At 39.5% G+C, this 16,243-nt stretch overlaps 1 protein-coding gene across 4 annotated transcripts in view; it reads right to left on the bottom strand.

Annotated features, from left to right (window-relative positions):
* The window catches only part of LOC148423368 (plakophilin-4-like), a 54,687-nt gene extending 38,573 nt beyond the window's left edge, over positions 1 to 16,114 (bottom strand). For 2 of the 4 annotated variants that reach the window (XM_088415087.1, XM_088415089.1), the window contains exons 1-2: positions 3,442 to 3,546; positions 343 to 476 (exon numbers count right to left, since the gene is read on the bottom strand). In XM_088415087.1, the coding sequence (XP_088271213.1) occupies positions 343 to 476; positions 3,442 to 3,457 (150 nt within the window). In that variant the 5' untranslated portion in view covers positions 3,458 to 3,546. Of the gene's footprint in view, positions 1 to 342; positions 477 to 3,441; positions 3,547 to 15,967 lie in introns of those variants that run through there. The other 2 variants (XM_088415088.1, XM_088415090.1) reach the window with 2 other exon arrangements.
* Between the last annotated feature and the right edge of the window lie 129 nt (positions 16,115 to 16,243).

The following is a 16,243-nucleotide window of genomic DNA, read 5'->3' as shown; positions in this document are numbered from 1 at the left end:
TTCTGAAGATGAGTTTAATGAATCAAACAATGAAATCTCTGGATTATACTGCCCCCAGTGGCCAGGGCGTACAAACCAGAAGTAGCAGCACAATCAATTCTCATGTTACATAAAGGCTCTACATTTTTACTTTATTATTTACAAAAATATATAATTATTGCATGTTTTAGAATGTACACACTACCGCACAAAGGTGTTATTAAAACACCTACCTACATTTTTTGTTTGTGTATTTCAAGGATTAATGGCATTTTCATGTCAGGTGTATGCTTTGGTGCAACAAAGGTCGGGGAACACTGCAAATAGTGTACATACAGAGGCGTGAGCAATATGGCACGCTACCTGTTCTTTCACAGACGCCAGGATATTGTTGGCCGTGCTGTTGGGCTCCACACTGCGGCCAGTCGAACGGCTACGGGAGGTCAGCAGAAGCCCTTCCTCCATCACTGGGCTCTGCTCGGGGACTGGCATCCCTCCTGGATACACACACACAAAAAATAAAACACATATGATCCCCATCTGTATCGATCGCAAAGCTCGCTTCTCCTTGATTCTTATTGACAGAAGAGTAAGTAGCCATCAACCTTCACGCGCCACCACGAGCAGTGATGCACAAATGCACACCCACACACAGACACAACATATGGCCTGAAGGCTGTGGCGGTGCAAATCAACGCCATAAGGCTTTGATACAACGACACACGACATGAGTAATAATTTGTGAAATCAAGAAAGCAAAAAAAGTCACTGCAGTGCACTACTACCATGACACTAATTCAATTTATTCTATCGGCAATCCACTATTCACTGAATCTAGACAACTACACTCTATGATTTCACTCATTCAATATTGTAACACGAAAAAGTTGTGCAAGAATGCTAGTTGAGAATGCTATACCACTTGTGTAATGAACTAGTAGCTGTAAACTACTTGGTTAAACTCAAATAGCGACTGCTTGTAAGCTAAGGTGATGTACTGCTGTATATTTAAAAAATGAAAAATCCAAAGAAGGGAATAAAAAAATGGAAACCACCGAAAAATGATAAGCCGGCGCCTTTGCTACCTTTGGCCTGCGGTTCACGGATAAAATGAGCAAGTGGAATAAATAAGGCATTGAGGCCATGCATATTTATTAGGAGTCCACGTCAGTGGCGCACACGTAGGGCACCGGCGATGACGCTTTGGCAGAAGCAGACAAAAGCGTGTGTTTCTTTGGGGAAACATAGATTTTACAAGGACTTTTACTGCCTGAGAGATGCAGTGCAGCTGTCATATCCAAGCTACTTAGACTAAAGATTTAGAGACAAAATCAGAGCTTGCGCTTTCTACACAAAGCTTAGCCTACATGATTTACACAACTAAAGCAGACAGGATGCCAATTTTGGAGTAGCTTGTCAACATCTTCATGCATAAATACATACGGTACACCGCAGATATAAAACATCCACACGCTGCTAATAAATGCCGGGTTTGGAGATGTAAAAAATGACACCCAGACATACAGAAAAATCACTTAGTTAATGGAAAGTACTTTTATATATATATATATATATATATATATATATATATATATATATATATATATATATATATATATATATATATATATATATATACTGTATTTATAGACGTATGACTTGTTGCAATAGCTTGAGGGTCAGCAGACAAGCAAATCTTCTAAAGCCCGACTAAGTGAGTCCATTCGGGTGCAGACAGCTCTTCCTTTAAAGGCTTAAAGGGTTAGATCCTCTCCATGTATGTGCCCCTGCCAACTTTAAACAAGCTACCACTTACACCGCACACACATGAGATCATTCAACTCCGGCTGAGAGTCACTCAGCTTGTTTACAGTGAAGACATCAAATATTTTGTTTCGAGCAAGAGATAAAGGGAAGGCTTTTTATGAAATGCACTTGGAGGTACCGTGGCTGTTTAGGTGAAAAACAACCCGAGGGTATTCTGGGAGTGTGTCAACAAGGCAGCGTTTCAAGATGTCTGACCCGATTCGAGTCATGCGCCAGCACTGGCGTTCAATGACAGACGCAAACTACCATGAAGGATCTGCACAGGAATACTCCGGGGCAGCCTCCCAAATTCCTTTCACACTCATTCATAGTATTTCAACACACTTCCCTACAATTTCCCTCCCTCCTTTTTCCCTTCCCCTTATGCTTCAGCGCTTAAATCTATGACACGGACCTTTATTTCCAGAAAGCAGCCAGGAAATTTAAATTTGACCGCACGCCTCCACTGACACATGATGAAGGAAAACATACAGTGGGAAGTGTAAAATAGAAAGGTTATCGAGAGAGCTGGAGGAAAAACTTTACTGGGCATTTATCTGCCTTTTCCTTGTGACTTTTGAAAATGTTACTTTTACCCTTTTCGTCCGATTTAAACATTTTCAAACTTGAATACGTAAACACCCTTAAAACAAAACAAAAGAAAAAAAGCAAAACTGCAAAAGTATTTCAACTGAAAATCTGTGTACGCAAAAAATTTACACAAATCACTAGGGCCTGTCTGATATGGCTTTAATGTCAAATCCGATAAATGGCCGAAAAAATTCCGATCAACCGATTAATGGGCCTATTAGTGAAAAAAAAAAATCCTAGACACCGAAAAAGCAAGACCTTTCTAAATTTGACTTTAAATTTATAATCCATGTATTCCATCAGCAACAAGTAACTGGCAAAATGTTCTTCTACTACTTTATTTTCTTTACCATGAAGAGATGACTTAAAATAGAAACCAGAGGTGCCGTCTCGCATGTCAAAACATGTCGGCTTTGAGAGCTGCTTTTGAAATACACGACGTACAGAGTAAGAGTTCGATTTGAGCGGGAGCCAGTTTCAACATGAATAATTCACATAACGCAAGAATATGAACCTTGTCAACAAACCTATTGCAAAATCATCATATTTCCAAAATCATCACTGTTCAGAGACCCGAAACGTGGCAAGTTCCTTCAATCAAAGAGTGAAAGTTGATAAGCAATTTTCAACACTTTAGATTGCTCAATAATTTGAAAAACATCACCCAAATGTGACTTGACCAATAGTAACATCTGGATCTGGATCTGATGCGATATCATCAGGAACGATACAGTAAACTACGCTAACAGTGACTTCCATACAGAAGACTAGCAGAAAAAGCCGGCTAATGACAGCTATTACAGGCACTTTACTACATTGTAAAGTCTACCGCCCTTCGCTGTAACCAAAACAAACATGTACAAAAATAACGGCCACACATACATGTTAGATTGAAAGCCATCCTTTCTTTCGTGGATGAATAATTACTTTTTGTAGCTGTCAATTCTTCGCAGTCCAAATATGCAAACACGCAAGATATAGAGAGAAAGAGAAAATAAGACCCAAAAAGTCAACTTGTTATAATGTAAATACGAGCTATACAAAAGCCGTGATTTCAGAACCTACCTTTGAAATTCCCCATTATCCACAAAGTGTGCACATAACACAGCAAGGTTAGGCTCTCAAAACGGCCTTGGGAGACTCAACTGACAATGCCGCTGTCAAGCTGTGGCAGTCCAGTAAGTACACAACAGACTGGCTCTTCAACATTTCTGTTTCTCTTCAAATGTGACGGAGAGAAACAACCCCGTCGACCTACCCACCCAATCGCAACGCTGGAGTTTGAGGAGCTCCGCTTAAAAGTAGGTGAGGGAAGAGGAAAAAGAAGCCCAGTCTGTGAAGTTTTTTTGTGGGCTATAATTAGGTTAATACCTAACGACTACAACAGTTCCCACTGGGTAAATACGACCTCATTTTGGTCTCAACAAAAAGACAAACTGATTACAGACGAAATGGGACATTTGAATGCACCTGAGGCTGTACAATTTAACTAATTGCACTACCCCAACCTTTTATACACAAATCTTCAGTTTAAAAATTGGACCTCAGGAAATAGAACAAATATTTAAATCTGGGTGCGTGCTATGTTTTTACTTATCTTTTGATACTTGGCAAATGAAGATCTCAAAAAGCAAGAGGGGTTTATCATTAATAATGCATCGATTTCCGTAAACATTTATACTAGTCAACTGGATTCCATTCCCATACCACCACTGATGTACAGTTTGTGTCCGCTAACTACATTTCTCAAATCGTCAGCATGGGAGGGGTCTCACCAAGCTTGGCTGTGAAAATCAGGATCGTATGCTGAGACATCTTTCAAATAGAAAATGAAGATCAAACAGGGAAATTTACTCGTCGCAACGAATACGAAGACTAGAAAAAACAACGAGTGTAAACACCTCAAACTCCACCACAGGATGTACTGTAATCAATACGGCTTGCTAAAAGAGAATACGCATCACAGCAGGTTGTACAACATCTGTGTCAAGATCATGAAAATCAATTCATGTTCTATTCCTACAGAACGGAAACTGTTGAAAAAAAACACGTTTTTTTTCTTGTAAAAGGAGAGTCTACTACTACTTTGGTGGTGATTTACTCAAGGTATGACCGTATTGACTGCAACCATCAGCATAATTTCCCACAGGCAAAATCACAAATACATTAGAGACCGACAAGCATCTGGGTCAAAGCTGTGTTTGGCCGTAGAAATCCGTATGTTGTACTACAAGTGGTTTTGCTTCTTAAACTAAGCAGACTGAACCCTGAATGCATTTGTATTGGAACACATTTTGAACGCAGTCATAACAAAACAGATTACACGCTATAAAAACATGCAGTCAAGTGATTTGTCTTCGTAAACCAAAGCTGTAATCCCACAGTCAGCCAAGAACACTATGACTGACCCCACCCTGACTCAACGCGACACATGGTCCACTGTCGTGAACTCAGCCTCTCCCTTAGAATTTCTTACAGAACTCCTCTTTGACTGAATTTCGAGTATTCTCAATGAAATGGAACTCTTACGCAAGAGGGCGGGGAAAGGGCAGACTGTAATGGACTTTTAAGTATAAAATAACCCTGAATATGGAGAAGAAAAAGTCATTTAAAGCCTATTAAATGAATTTCATTATTCATTATCTATATCAAAAAGTATTCATCAGTCTTCCTGATCCCTCTGAAATCCATGTGTGCTTTGTGTCACCTTCCCTAAGGAGCACTGCAGTAGAATTTCTAATATTAGCAAAAGCACAGACTGAGTTTACATGCGCGCATGAAACCAGTTTACAAAGTGAAACTTAAAGCAGGAAAGTGGAAAACACAATCTGTTGCTAGGTAACATACAGCATTAACAACAGTAAGCTATCAAATACGAATTAGAAATAGAACGATTATACCGATTAGGACATCAATTAATCAAGTTTTCTCATCATTGTTTTTACACTGGGGTCATTCCATGTCAAATCACCCAGTGGGTTTAGCCAAGCCGATATTGATTTTAATGAAACGTGGTTTATTATTGATAGTGATAGCTCAACACTAAATCTAAAGTTTTAGGTCAATCAGAACAGGCTTTTTGGGAATAGGGAGCTATGGCTGAATTTCACTTTTTTTTGCAAAAGGGAGTTCAAACAATCACAGCAGACATGTTTATTGCTTGCATTGCATTGTTTTATTCAATTAATCGTTTCAGGAATAAAATAGAGTTAAGGCAGCAGAGTAATACTAACAGTGATCACACCAAGGTTTCATTTTCCTTTCTATTTGAGACGCAGCGTGGAACCGGAAACACTAGTTTTGTTTTTAACACTGCGATCGACGCTAAGGTCAAAAGTACAAACTGCCAAGCAAAACAACGTTTGACTTTCTATGGCATCCGTCGGCTAAGTCGACATCTCTTTCAGCCTCAAAATTATAACTAATGATTTTAAAACCATATTTGCAGAAAAAAAAAATCCAAAGAACCAACGTACGCCTTTTTCCAATATTTCCAAGCGGAGAAACTGCTATCTTGTCAAGTAGAAGAGATGTATTTTCAGTCATCCGTAAGCTAATTTGTCTTTCAGGCGCACGAGGACACCCACATTAAAAACAAAAGATGAGGAATGACTACCAGCCATGCATATGAGTCTGAATTGAAGTGGCTCATTTAAGAAGGGATTCAAATGCTGATTGCTCTGACTTTCAAAGCTGCTTGGAAGCATACGACAGGCGGCATCTTTGCTCGACCAAATTACCATGCTGCTCCCAGACTAGACTACCGTGTGATTATAAACCGCATCTTTTTAGGTATCAATTTAATCTGCAATCACGGGGCTTGCACAAACAAACAACTAATCACAGCCACATTCACAACTATAGAAGATCCTGACTCGGAGCCTTCAGTTTAGCGAAGATGATGCAGAAAGAAGCTGGAATACACTACGCGAGCGAATTCAAACCCGGATTGTTGGACTGTGACCCTTTTATCATGCCGCTTCCCATGCAGTAAATTTTGTTGTCTTTTGATTTGTGAATTCGCAAATTTTGACTTGAACACATAGTCGTAACTTCTTAAAGTGTGCTTTTTAGAAATAAGTGTGCAACACTTATACGTGTATGCTCTTTCATGTCTATGATGTTACAATAGCACATATTTACTCTTTATTGTATGTAAGTAGTGCAGGGGTGTCAAACTCATTGTTATGGTGGGCCGCATTGTAGTTTTATTTTCTATGGGAGGCTCATTATGACCCAAAAGTTCAATGGATTTTAAGTAGAATATGATCTTTGAACATTTACCAACTCAGAGGCCAGAAAAAAACTGACTTGACACTGAGGTTTTGCTCATTGCTCAAATTTGTCAAAAAGAAACCATAGCTGGTGCTGCAGCAGTGAGTGGATGAGCAGAGTGCAACATTTTGGTAGAAATTTCCAAAAAACCGGATTGTCAACATGCTGTCATGTGGCTGTTCCTGCCATATCTCCGAGACGCTGTGCATACAGGCTGCTATTGTGCGCGTGTGTGTCTGTCTTTGAGTTGAAGCCAACTCGACTTCAGCAAAACTTCAACTTCCAGAACCTCCAAATGTCAAAAGTTTAGCGAGTAGCTTTAAGTCAAATATTTTTACTGTACAGTGGGTAACCTTTTAAAACACGTACATGAAGTTCTCACTATCACCTAATCATTGTGCATTAATGGACACACAGTAACATGTTGACAACAAAATGAAGACTAGTAACGATTATACTAGCTGAAACAAGCTAGTCTAAATGCTAAATGGTGGCCACAGTATTAGCTATTTGTTGACCGAGGTTTAAATGTCTTCTTGTTGACTAGTCAAATCGTCAAAAATCAATGTGTTTATTATTTTGTTGATGAATTGACTTTGGATTTGTTAAAAATGGCTTTATTGCCATGTATTTATTAAAAAAAAAAAAGAAAAAAACATTTTTTGTAATCAAAAATGCAGAAACTGCCATTTGCTTCGATGATTTGGTTGCAGGTTAGGTCTGTAATCTAAGAAAATTGCCCAAAATACTCAGTGTTGTTTTCCAAAGCAAAAGCAGATGTTAGCAAATGTCCTTTTATTATTCAACAATGAAAATCTGAAAGTCTACGAAAGAAATATGAGAATATTTGGAATCATGAAGCTGAAATTTTGAGCATTTGGATAAATTTACAGCTCTAATTAACGATTAATCCAATAATAGATTAGAAGTCGATTAATTATTGCACCGCTACAAATTTTACACTTTTGAGACGGTTTGTGTATACTCTGATGGAAAAATGTATAAATATAAACAAATCTGATTTTGACGGGCTTGTTGAGCTCCCACAGTATTAAATTAAAGTGGACATGGCACGAATGTTGAGAGGGGCCCCTGCTAGACATCATTCCTCTGGGCTGACTCTGGGTAACGCGTACTGTATATTACAGCCCACATACCGCTCATCTTAAAAATTCCCCTTTACTAAAATGTTTCTCTGCAAAACGGGATAAACACCACAAGTTATTATTAGTTGAGGTCGACACAGACGTTTTAGTGCACTCGACAGCTGAAAATGCTCGACTCTTTACAGACACGCCCAACAGCGGGGGCGAACGTCCACTTTTCCGGAACGGGAACGGTCAACGTTCTCGCCGAGTGTCACCCTGTCCGCCATTAGCCCAAACGCGACAACCCCGAGCCTCATTAGGTGCATAGTAGCTCTTCTGTGTACAGCAAAGGCAGTGTTGAGTGCATGTAAGTGCTTCTATAGGGTCAGCGCGGCACCCCCATACTCATAGAAGACATCATGTCTCAACAAGTCATGCTTTGGCAAACTAACGGCGAACACAGGATTTGCGAATTCTCTGAGCTGTTAAAATATGTTGACTAGGAAATAACAACGGGTCACGCCAATGACAGTGCGCATAATCTGTGTTTGCGCTAGGCGGGAGTACAAAATAACAGGCTTTAAAAGCTTCCTAAGGTGATTATTCACCCACTACACCTTCCAGGAAAAGCTTGAACAGATGAGAAGCTACTAACAGTAATGCGCTTTGACGGACGACATAAATTATTCTTATTGGATGTAAATCCTTCAAATAGAATCAGTATTTGAGCCATGAAGACACACTTCATCCTGTCTCATGTCATTAGACAACTGCATTTACCACCCTACTACTTTCCAGACACTGTACAAAGAGGAATGTGTGTGGAGGAGGACATTTGGAGAAGGGATAGCGTGAAGTTGGATTATCGAAAATGTAACACAAATGTGTTGAGTCACCAACAGCAAAATGGGAAAGGATTTCTTAAAATTAGAGTTAGGACCCTGGGGCTGCAACCTTTTATCAAGTTCTCAAATGTAAATTGATTCTTTTTTTTCCCTGGTTTAAGCTATTTTGCAGTTACAGTAAAAACCTCGAGCAAGATTCAAACACAACCTCAATCCACTTAGTAATCATCAAACATGGCTGCTCACAATTACACGCAATTTTCAAACTTTTCTACAGTTTACCTTCCACAACAGCAAAAGAATGAGCTGATCTTGATTGACTTCACCTACAGCTACACGGTAATATGTTTGTGCAGTCACAATTGAGGCATTACTGTGAGAGGTGTGTGCGGCTCCCACTAGGTCAATAGGTCAAGAAGATTAGTGCTGGCTTTTCTATTAACCTTGTTATTGTATTGTATTGTATTGTATTGTATTGTATTGTATTGTATTGTATTGTATTGTATTATATCATGCATCCATTTTCTATAGCCACTTCTCCTCACAAGGGTCGCAATATATATATATTGTGGAATTTGGGATTTCAAATGCATTGATTCCATAAACATGGAAATTTCCCAGCCCTGAAGCGGTACATATGATTTCAAGTGAGACGCTGCCCCAATAACTCAGATCCTCAGAGTACTATAGACTTCTTGTGTGGTGAGCTATCACATTCATCATTGCCAAACTGCGATATGAGCTGCAGTTCTTCTTTCTCCCCCCCACCCCCCATCCAATACATCTTGCCATCCCCGTAGCCAAAAGATTAGCTCCCTCTTTCAGCTGAGTGATAAATGATTCACCAGCATTTCCGCTACAACGGGAAATTGTGTATGATGCGCGATCACCTGGGGAACGAATGCAACCAAGCACAAATAAGAAGGCTCGGAATTGACGAGACAAGAAGGTGGCACCTGAGGTCTTTCTGAGACAAAAACAAGGCAGGCAAGTTGTCACACTTTAGTAAGCATTCACTACTCGATGGAAATATTATAGAGGACGTAAAAATGATTTTTTTCTGCCCCGATACAGAATTGTGCTCAATACATTTTGTGTACGATTGCGTTAAGGCTACAACCTTGTGTAAGAGAGAGAAATACAATCCAAGTGTTGATATGAAACAGCTAAGAAACTTCTGGCTGAAGTCCAAAAGGCTTGTGATTATATATTAAATGCCATTTTAAATGTCATTCCCACACTACTTATTCATTTTCAATCACCGGTCCAGTTTCTTTTGAGGTAAATCAGCATTGTAATGATCTTCTAAATGTCTCGACATTTAACAAGCAAAACCAACATTTATTGGAAAGTGGGAATGTGGGAAAGTGGCTTTTTTTTTCGAGATATAAGACGCTGTTTGGCATGAGGCCTATATGACAACAGTGAAGTATCAATTATGGCCAAATTGACAACCACGGGTATTTTTCGGATGAATCACAATTATTGTTCACATTTCTTCATTCAATTTATAAAAAAGAGCTAAGAAGGTGCACGGATGGATGGATAAAATTAGTATTATTTGTTCTCTTAACTCTAAGAAGAATAAATACATTAAAAACATTCCAAAGATTTGCTTTCTATTTTATCCTGTAGTATTTGCCCTTGCAAGAGCAGGGCCATGAGTCCTTTTTTTTCTTCTTTTTTTTGCAGATTTTAAAACATAATTAATACGCATGATTCTTATGATTAAGCCTCTTCATCTGTATTGTGTTGCTGAGTTGGCAACATCTCAACAAGCACATTTGTTAAATTCACAAAGTAAGCAAATGTAAGAAGATAATTACCGTTCCAGGAAAACACAATTTTTACACTATTGTCAATTAAAAAATAATAATAATAATTTAGGCAAATGTGAGAATAATCCGAATTTGCATAAACAATGGGAATATGACTAATGGCTGCTAAAATGTCAACTTGTTCCTTCTTTTTTCCTGCGAAAACTCACTGAGATTCAACATGAAAACACATAATGACTAGGCTGGCTAATGAGGCGTTCTGTGCATTCATCCACACCGACTCCGTCCCTGTCCACACAACCAGCTGTCTTCACCAGCCTGACAGCACCAATTTACTGCAAGAAAAAAGTTTTTCTAGGTTGTTTTTGTCATAGGAAACCACATGCAAAACAAGCACTGGAAACGCATGGAAATTGTATTGTACTTTTATTTACATTAGCATTAGCTTGAGTGGAGGTGTCAGACAACGCTCCAGAACGCGACACAAAAAATGTTGTTACATTGAACACGGGTTGAAGTCACCATTGCTTTCGTTAACGTGTTGTTTGATTATATTTTTGGGGAAATTTAGTCAAAGTGAAACTTCTAGCTGAGTATCCTTGTGTAACACAAATTCAACACAAATACCAGCTCGGTTTTGTGCTAGCACTCTGGCAGTCATTTAGTCTTCCTTTAAAAATTAGGTTTGAAGTTTTTCTTGTTGTTTTCTGGATAAAAACTTTACTGGGAAGAAATGTTTGTCTAGAAAAAGGAAATATTAAATCAATTTTATGCTTTAATAACTTTTGTCAAAATTTGGAGGAGATAAGTGTTTGGGGCTACTAGCTAAAAGACAAAATTACTGTGGAATATATTAAAAAACATCTAAACATGTGACTGAAATAAGAAACTTCAAATCACTATTATGCTTTTATAATCTGGTCCTTTTTGTCAAGATCTAGAGGGTTAAGCAGCTGACGCTACACACTAAAACACAAAATGACGAGCTCGATTTTTAAGCTAGCACTTTTATGTAGTGTTCTTTTTATTTTAATAGATTTAAAGTTTATTTCCTTGTTGTTTGTTCCTTTTTTCCTTTTTGTAACTGAAATAAACACATAGGCTACAAGCTAAAATATACCTGTTAAATTTTATGCTAGCGTAATAGTTTCGTTATGTTTAAATCAAAAAGGTTTAAAGTTTTTTTTTTTTGACAAACATTTTGCTGGGGAACACACAAGCATTTGTCTCCAAAAAATCCCTAATTCAAATGTAAGCTTTTATAACTTGGCTTCTTTTTCAGGGCTACTAGCTAGAAACAAAATTAGCAGCTCAATTTTATGCTAGTGCTTTGGCCTTCATTTTGTCTTCTTCTTCTTTAAATGTTGTTTTTTTTTCTAGACAAGTGACTTACTGAGATACTCATTTGACTGAAAAAAAAGAAAAAAACTTTAAATCAGTCTTCTGCTTTTATAACCTGGTCTCTTTTGTCAAGATCTGAAGAGGATAAGTGTTTGAGGCTACTAGCTAAAAGACAAAATTATAGATTGACAATTACACGACTACGCGGCCGAAGCATTAATAATAGTCGTCAAGATTTGATGTGCTCCGTGATGAACAAATCGCATCGGAAAAGCACTATCCCCTCACGGCTAAAGCCCACAGAGCAGAAACTCACAGCGTGTGAGTCGGCCGCACGGAGGCCTATTTCACCGGACAAAAATCTATTGTGCACCTAATCGCTCAATGTGCTGACATGCTTTCTGTTCTGGTATTATCTTTAGCTGCCGTGGATCCAAACAAAGCATGGAATCGGGTCTCTTTCGGGAATTTATTTAACCTATCCAATTAGAATGTTATCTAAGATCGGAAACATGTTAAACCTTGCTCAAATATGCAACTATTTAAATTCTATAATGTCTGTTTTGTATGCCAAACTGACGCAACTTGGATTACAACTTCAACCCTCACCTTTAGAACATGTCCTCAAAGAAGGTTCCATGTGGAGCACGCCGTGCATTTGTGGGTCGAAATAAGAGACGGTAAAATTCAAAGCCCCTCATTGGCTGATTGCACCCAGTGCGCGCTGTTATTATCACTCCTAAAGTGGTGGCGCGCAGCTGCTAGCTTCCTTCGTGAGCCAAAACAAACAAGAGTACATCCACTCAATATCCTTCACACTTTCAAACAGATTTTCATCATCAAGGCAACATTAAGCAAAGTGCTTGCGTTGAAATGAACAGAACTTAATTGCAAGAAAATACATTAGACGGTTGGCGTGTAACCCAAAAATCTGATTGATGGCCCCTTTGTTCAACTCAATTTTAAGAGAATGTGATTGATTATTTGCGCACGGGAGCGCTACATATGCTCAGGCATACATTTATATTCGTTCGAGTCAAAAAAAGATGGTTTGAAGTGATTGTGTGTATGAGGGCAAAGGCTGGGAACACTTTGCCCAGCTCCAAAGAAAGGGGGCTGAAAACCCACTTTTGATCCTAGGGAAAAAAGTAAATCTGACATGACACACAGGGGTGAAGGCTTAAACCCTGATGCCGGGCAAGAATTAGGCAGTGAAAACCTGCCTGCCAAACAGCGCTTAACTGGGCTGTCGCTTCTTATTAAATGGACCGAATGTGAAGACAATCACATTCAGATTTTTTTTCTTTTACTGAACAGTGTTAAAAAATAAGATCTCAGATTTATATTGCACCTTTTGGAGGGACTCGGGGACGCTTGGATGACTATAACAAATCCACGAATTGACAAGTTGTATAGAAGCCGTGATGAACATGAACGTCCACCTAATGGAAGTCTTAAAGTTCCTGTCGAGTGAAAATAAATGTCTTGTAAAATTGATACACCACTAGGTGCTGTTTCAGCCAAGGCCAAAAAAAAATCTGGAAAAGGGCAAAGAGTAAAAAACAATTTCAAGTTATGTCTCCACAATTGTGTACTACAGTAATTCTAAACTTTTTAAAATGATGACAACAGTGGTTCTCAACTTTTTAAATGATGTACCCCCTGTATTTTTTTTTTTTTTTTGCTAAGTACCCCCTAAGTGGTGCAAATCATTTTAGGGTTAAAAAAAGAAAGAAAAGAAAAGCATCAAGGGGAAAGCATTGAAAGAGGATACTAGGGAGCTGAAATTTCACCCAGATGGGGACACCATATCAAAGTTCAACATGGCAAGACCACTTCATTATCACACTACCAGGAGTGTGCCATCCTTTGACTAAAATACTGTGAAAATGTGGAAAAAAAAATACAAAAGATACAGGGTCAGGGTAAATGTCTTTTCCAGGCGAGTCACCACATTGCAAAGTTTTGCAAAGTAGTGACTACATGAGCTAGCAATGTTGGTTAATGTTTCAGTTAATGTGCTCTCAATTTGAAAAGGAGCAAATTAATTTGCAGATAACTGCAGAAACCCTGCTAAAACGTAACCCTGGACTGGTGCATTCATGTACCCCCTCCCCCGGTACTCATACACCCATTTTTCCGCAACTATTCTTTTTTAACGCGTTCAATGTATTTATTTAGACAACATCTCACAGAGTGTTCTAAAATTGATTTTTTGAGTCGAACAGGATATCTTGTAGTCACTATTTGTAAAACTGTACTTTTACTTTATGTACAGTTAATGGCAGTTTTATTATGGTGACAGTTTGACAGAGTTGCTTTTGTAATGTACGGCACACAAATGTTTATATTTCCCCTTGAGATTATTAAAAAAAAAAAAGTGATTTTGTAAGGCATACAAATGTTTGAATCTGTTTGATCTGTCAATCTAGTCCGGAAAGGATTATTCCCATTTCCATCATTTCCCACAGGAACATCTGTCATTTCTCACAGTGCGTCGCATGCTGTTTTACTCAAGCGTACAAGTTGAAACTAGTCAACAAGAACTAAAGCATAAGCAGACCTTTGCGCAAACAACCCCTCTGTGTTTCCAAACCGCCATCATCACTGCTGTCAGCAGCGAGCCTGCAGTAATAGGACTCACGAGGAACGTGACCTCGAGATTCCCCTCTGCCTGTGTGCATGCGTCACTTCACAGTCGGCGCATCTCCGCTGCTGAAACGGGACCGGCGTGCATTGTGGTCATATCGAGTCAAGTTGTCAAATTAACATTCCAGCATTTGTACGGGGAACAGGGGAACCCAGAGGCCAGCGTCCCTCAAACAAAGACATGACCATGGCTGCATTTGCGTCGCGTTGCTGCTTTCGAGTCACGGCACCACAACACAGTTCGCTTCAATGGAGGCACTTTAGCCAAACATACTGACAACGGTAAAGCTAATCCTTGCCAACAACTGCAGCTCTACTTGCCTTTAGGCTTTTACATGACGGCGCTTCAATGGACACGCACATCAAAGTCGTTTCTTTACCGGGGATCCTCCATCAGGCTAAATACCAAGTAAACCAATCTTAAGTGTTGAAAATAGCTGATACGTAAATATATTAAATAGGGTCCATGGAAAAAAAGGTCTTTTAGATATTTGAGGATTCTGCCAGCCATCAACTAAAAAGCCAGTTTACCCCTTGTGTGATATTTTGTCCAATCATTTGGTCTTTACATCAAAGGCATTTCCCATCAAAGACAGAGCATTAAAAGAAGACACTAGGCAGCTGAAATTTTACCCGGATGGTGACAACATGTCAAAATTCAACATGGAACAACCACTTAATTATCACACTAGCAAGAGTGACCCTTCAGTTAACTAAAAGAGTTAGAATGATGTGAAAGAAAATGGCCCAAAAATGGCCAAAATACTGCACAAGGGTTAATATTACATACCCCATTGAAATCAGAATTGGACCGTTGAACCTGCCTTGCAAATCCAATCCATTGCAGACAGAGAGATGGACAGAGTAGTGAATAGATAGAGGAGATAGACAGCTAGACAGATGGGTTAGTAGATTACAAACAATCGAATTGCCTGTAGCATTTCAGGGTTGGCATGGACATGTCTGAATAAGTTTTTCTTTTTTTTTTTGGTATCAGCATTTATGAGATATAAAACACCCTGAGGGGAGGAAAAATGGGTAAGTGTTGTTCCGAGTGTGCGTATTGAGACTCTTAACTGGTTTCAAGTCACGCACCCTTGTAAAAATGCGATTAAAAAAAGACTAAAATCACAAGGTGCCAGCGGTGAAAGTCACTGATTAGGAGCTCAAATATGCGCTTATTTCCCGGGATAAGCAAGTGTGGCTCCCCGCCTGTCAAGCTCCTCACATTCCGGAGATGTCGGCACACCTGCCCTCCTCCTCTCTCCAAGACTTCCTGGCAGCATGCGAACGCAAACTGCGCTAAAGGTGAGTTTATTCACCACAAGCATAAAAACGAGAGCCCTGAAGTAGCCATTTTTGCATCCCAATGGCACGTGAAGGTCTCACGAAGGTGTGTACGCGCCTCTTCCGAAAAGATGAACGCATTCACCTCTGTAAAGGTGACTTAAAATGATACTCTGTTACATTAAAATGAGGCCCTATTCCCACAAGCGAGCATTTCAAGACTTTTCTGAGAGAAAAGTAGTACTTCAATCCCGCCTCGTGATGCTTTCACGTCTCCCGACTTTTCTAAACTCAACATAGTTTCAAGAGAAGACGTCAAAATAAATACCTCGGTAGGCGTGTTGTTGTTTGTGAGGCTTGGCCAGGCGGCGGCTATCCCCTCTGCATCTGCGCTTGAAACTTCATCTTTTAGTCCCATGCGTGTGCGAGAGCTCAACTCGCCTCCATAGCCGAGTGACTGAGACGAATCCGAAACCCTCCGCGAGCTCCTTGCTTCCCAAACAGCACACCCGAGCGAGGGGGGTGGGGCGAGAAGGCTGAGAGCACTTCTGATTGGTCAGGGATCGAAGTAAGAGGGCGTGACCAGAGAGTGTCGGATGTTGAA

Source organism: Hippichthys cyanospilos, chromosome 5 (genome assembly GCF_059441005.1).
Source record: "Hippichthys cyanospilos isolate Australia breed blue-spotted pipefish chromosome 5, RoL_Hcya_1.0, whole genome shotgun sequence".
Classification (NCBI taxonomy): Eukaryota; Metazoa; Chordata; class Actinopteri; order Syngnathiformes; family Syngnathidae; genus Hippichthys; species Hippichthys cyanospilos.
Note: the sequence above shows the minus strand (reverse complement) of the source record. Positions and strands in the feature narration are given on the sequence as shown.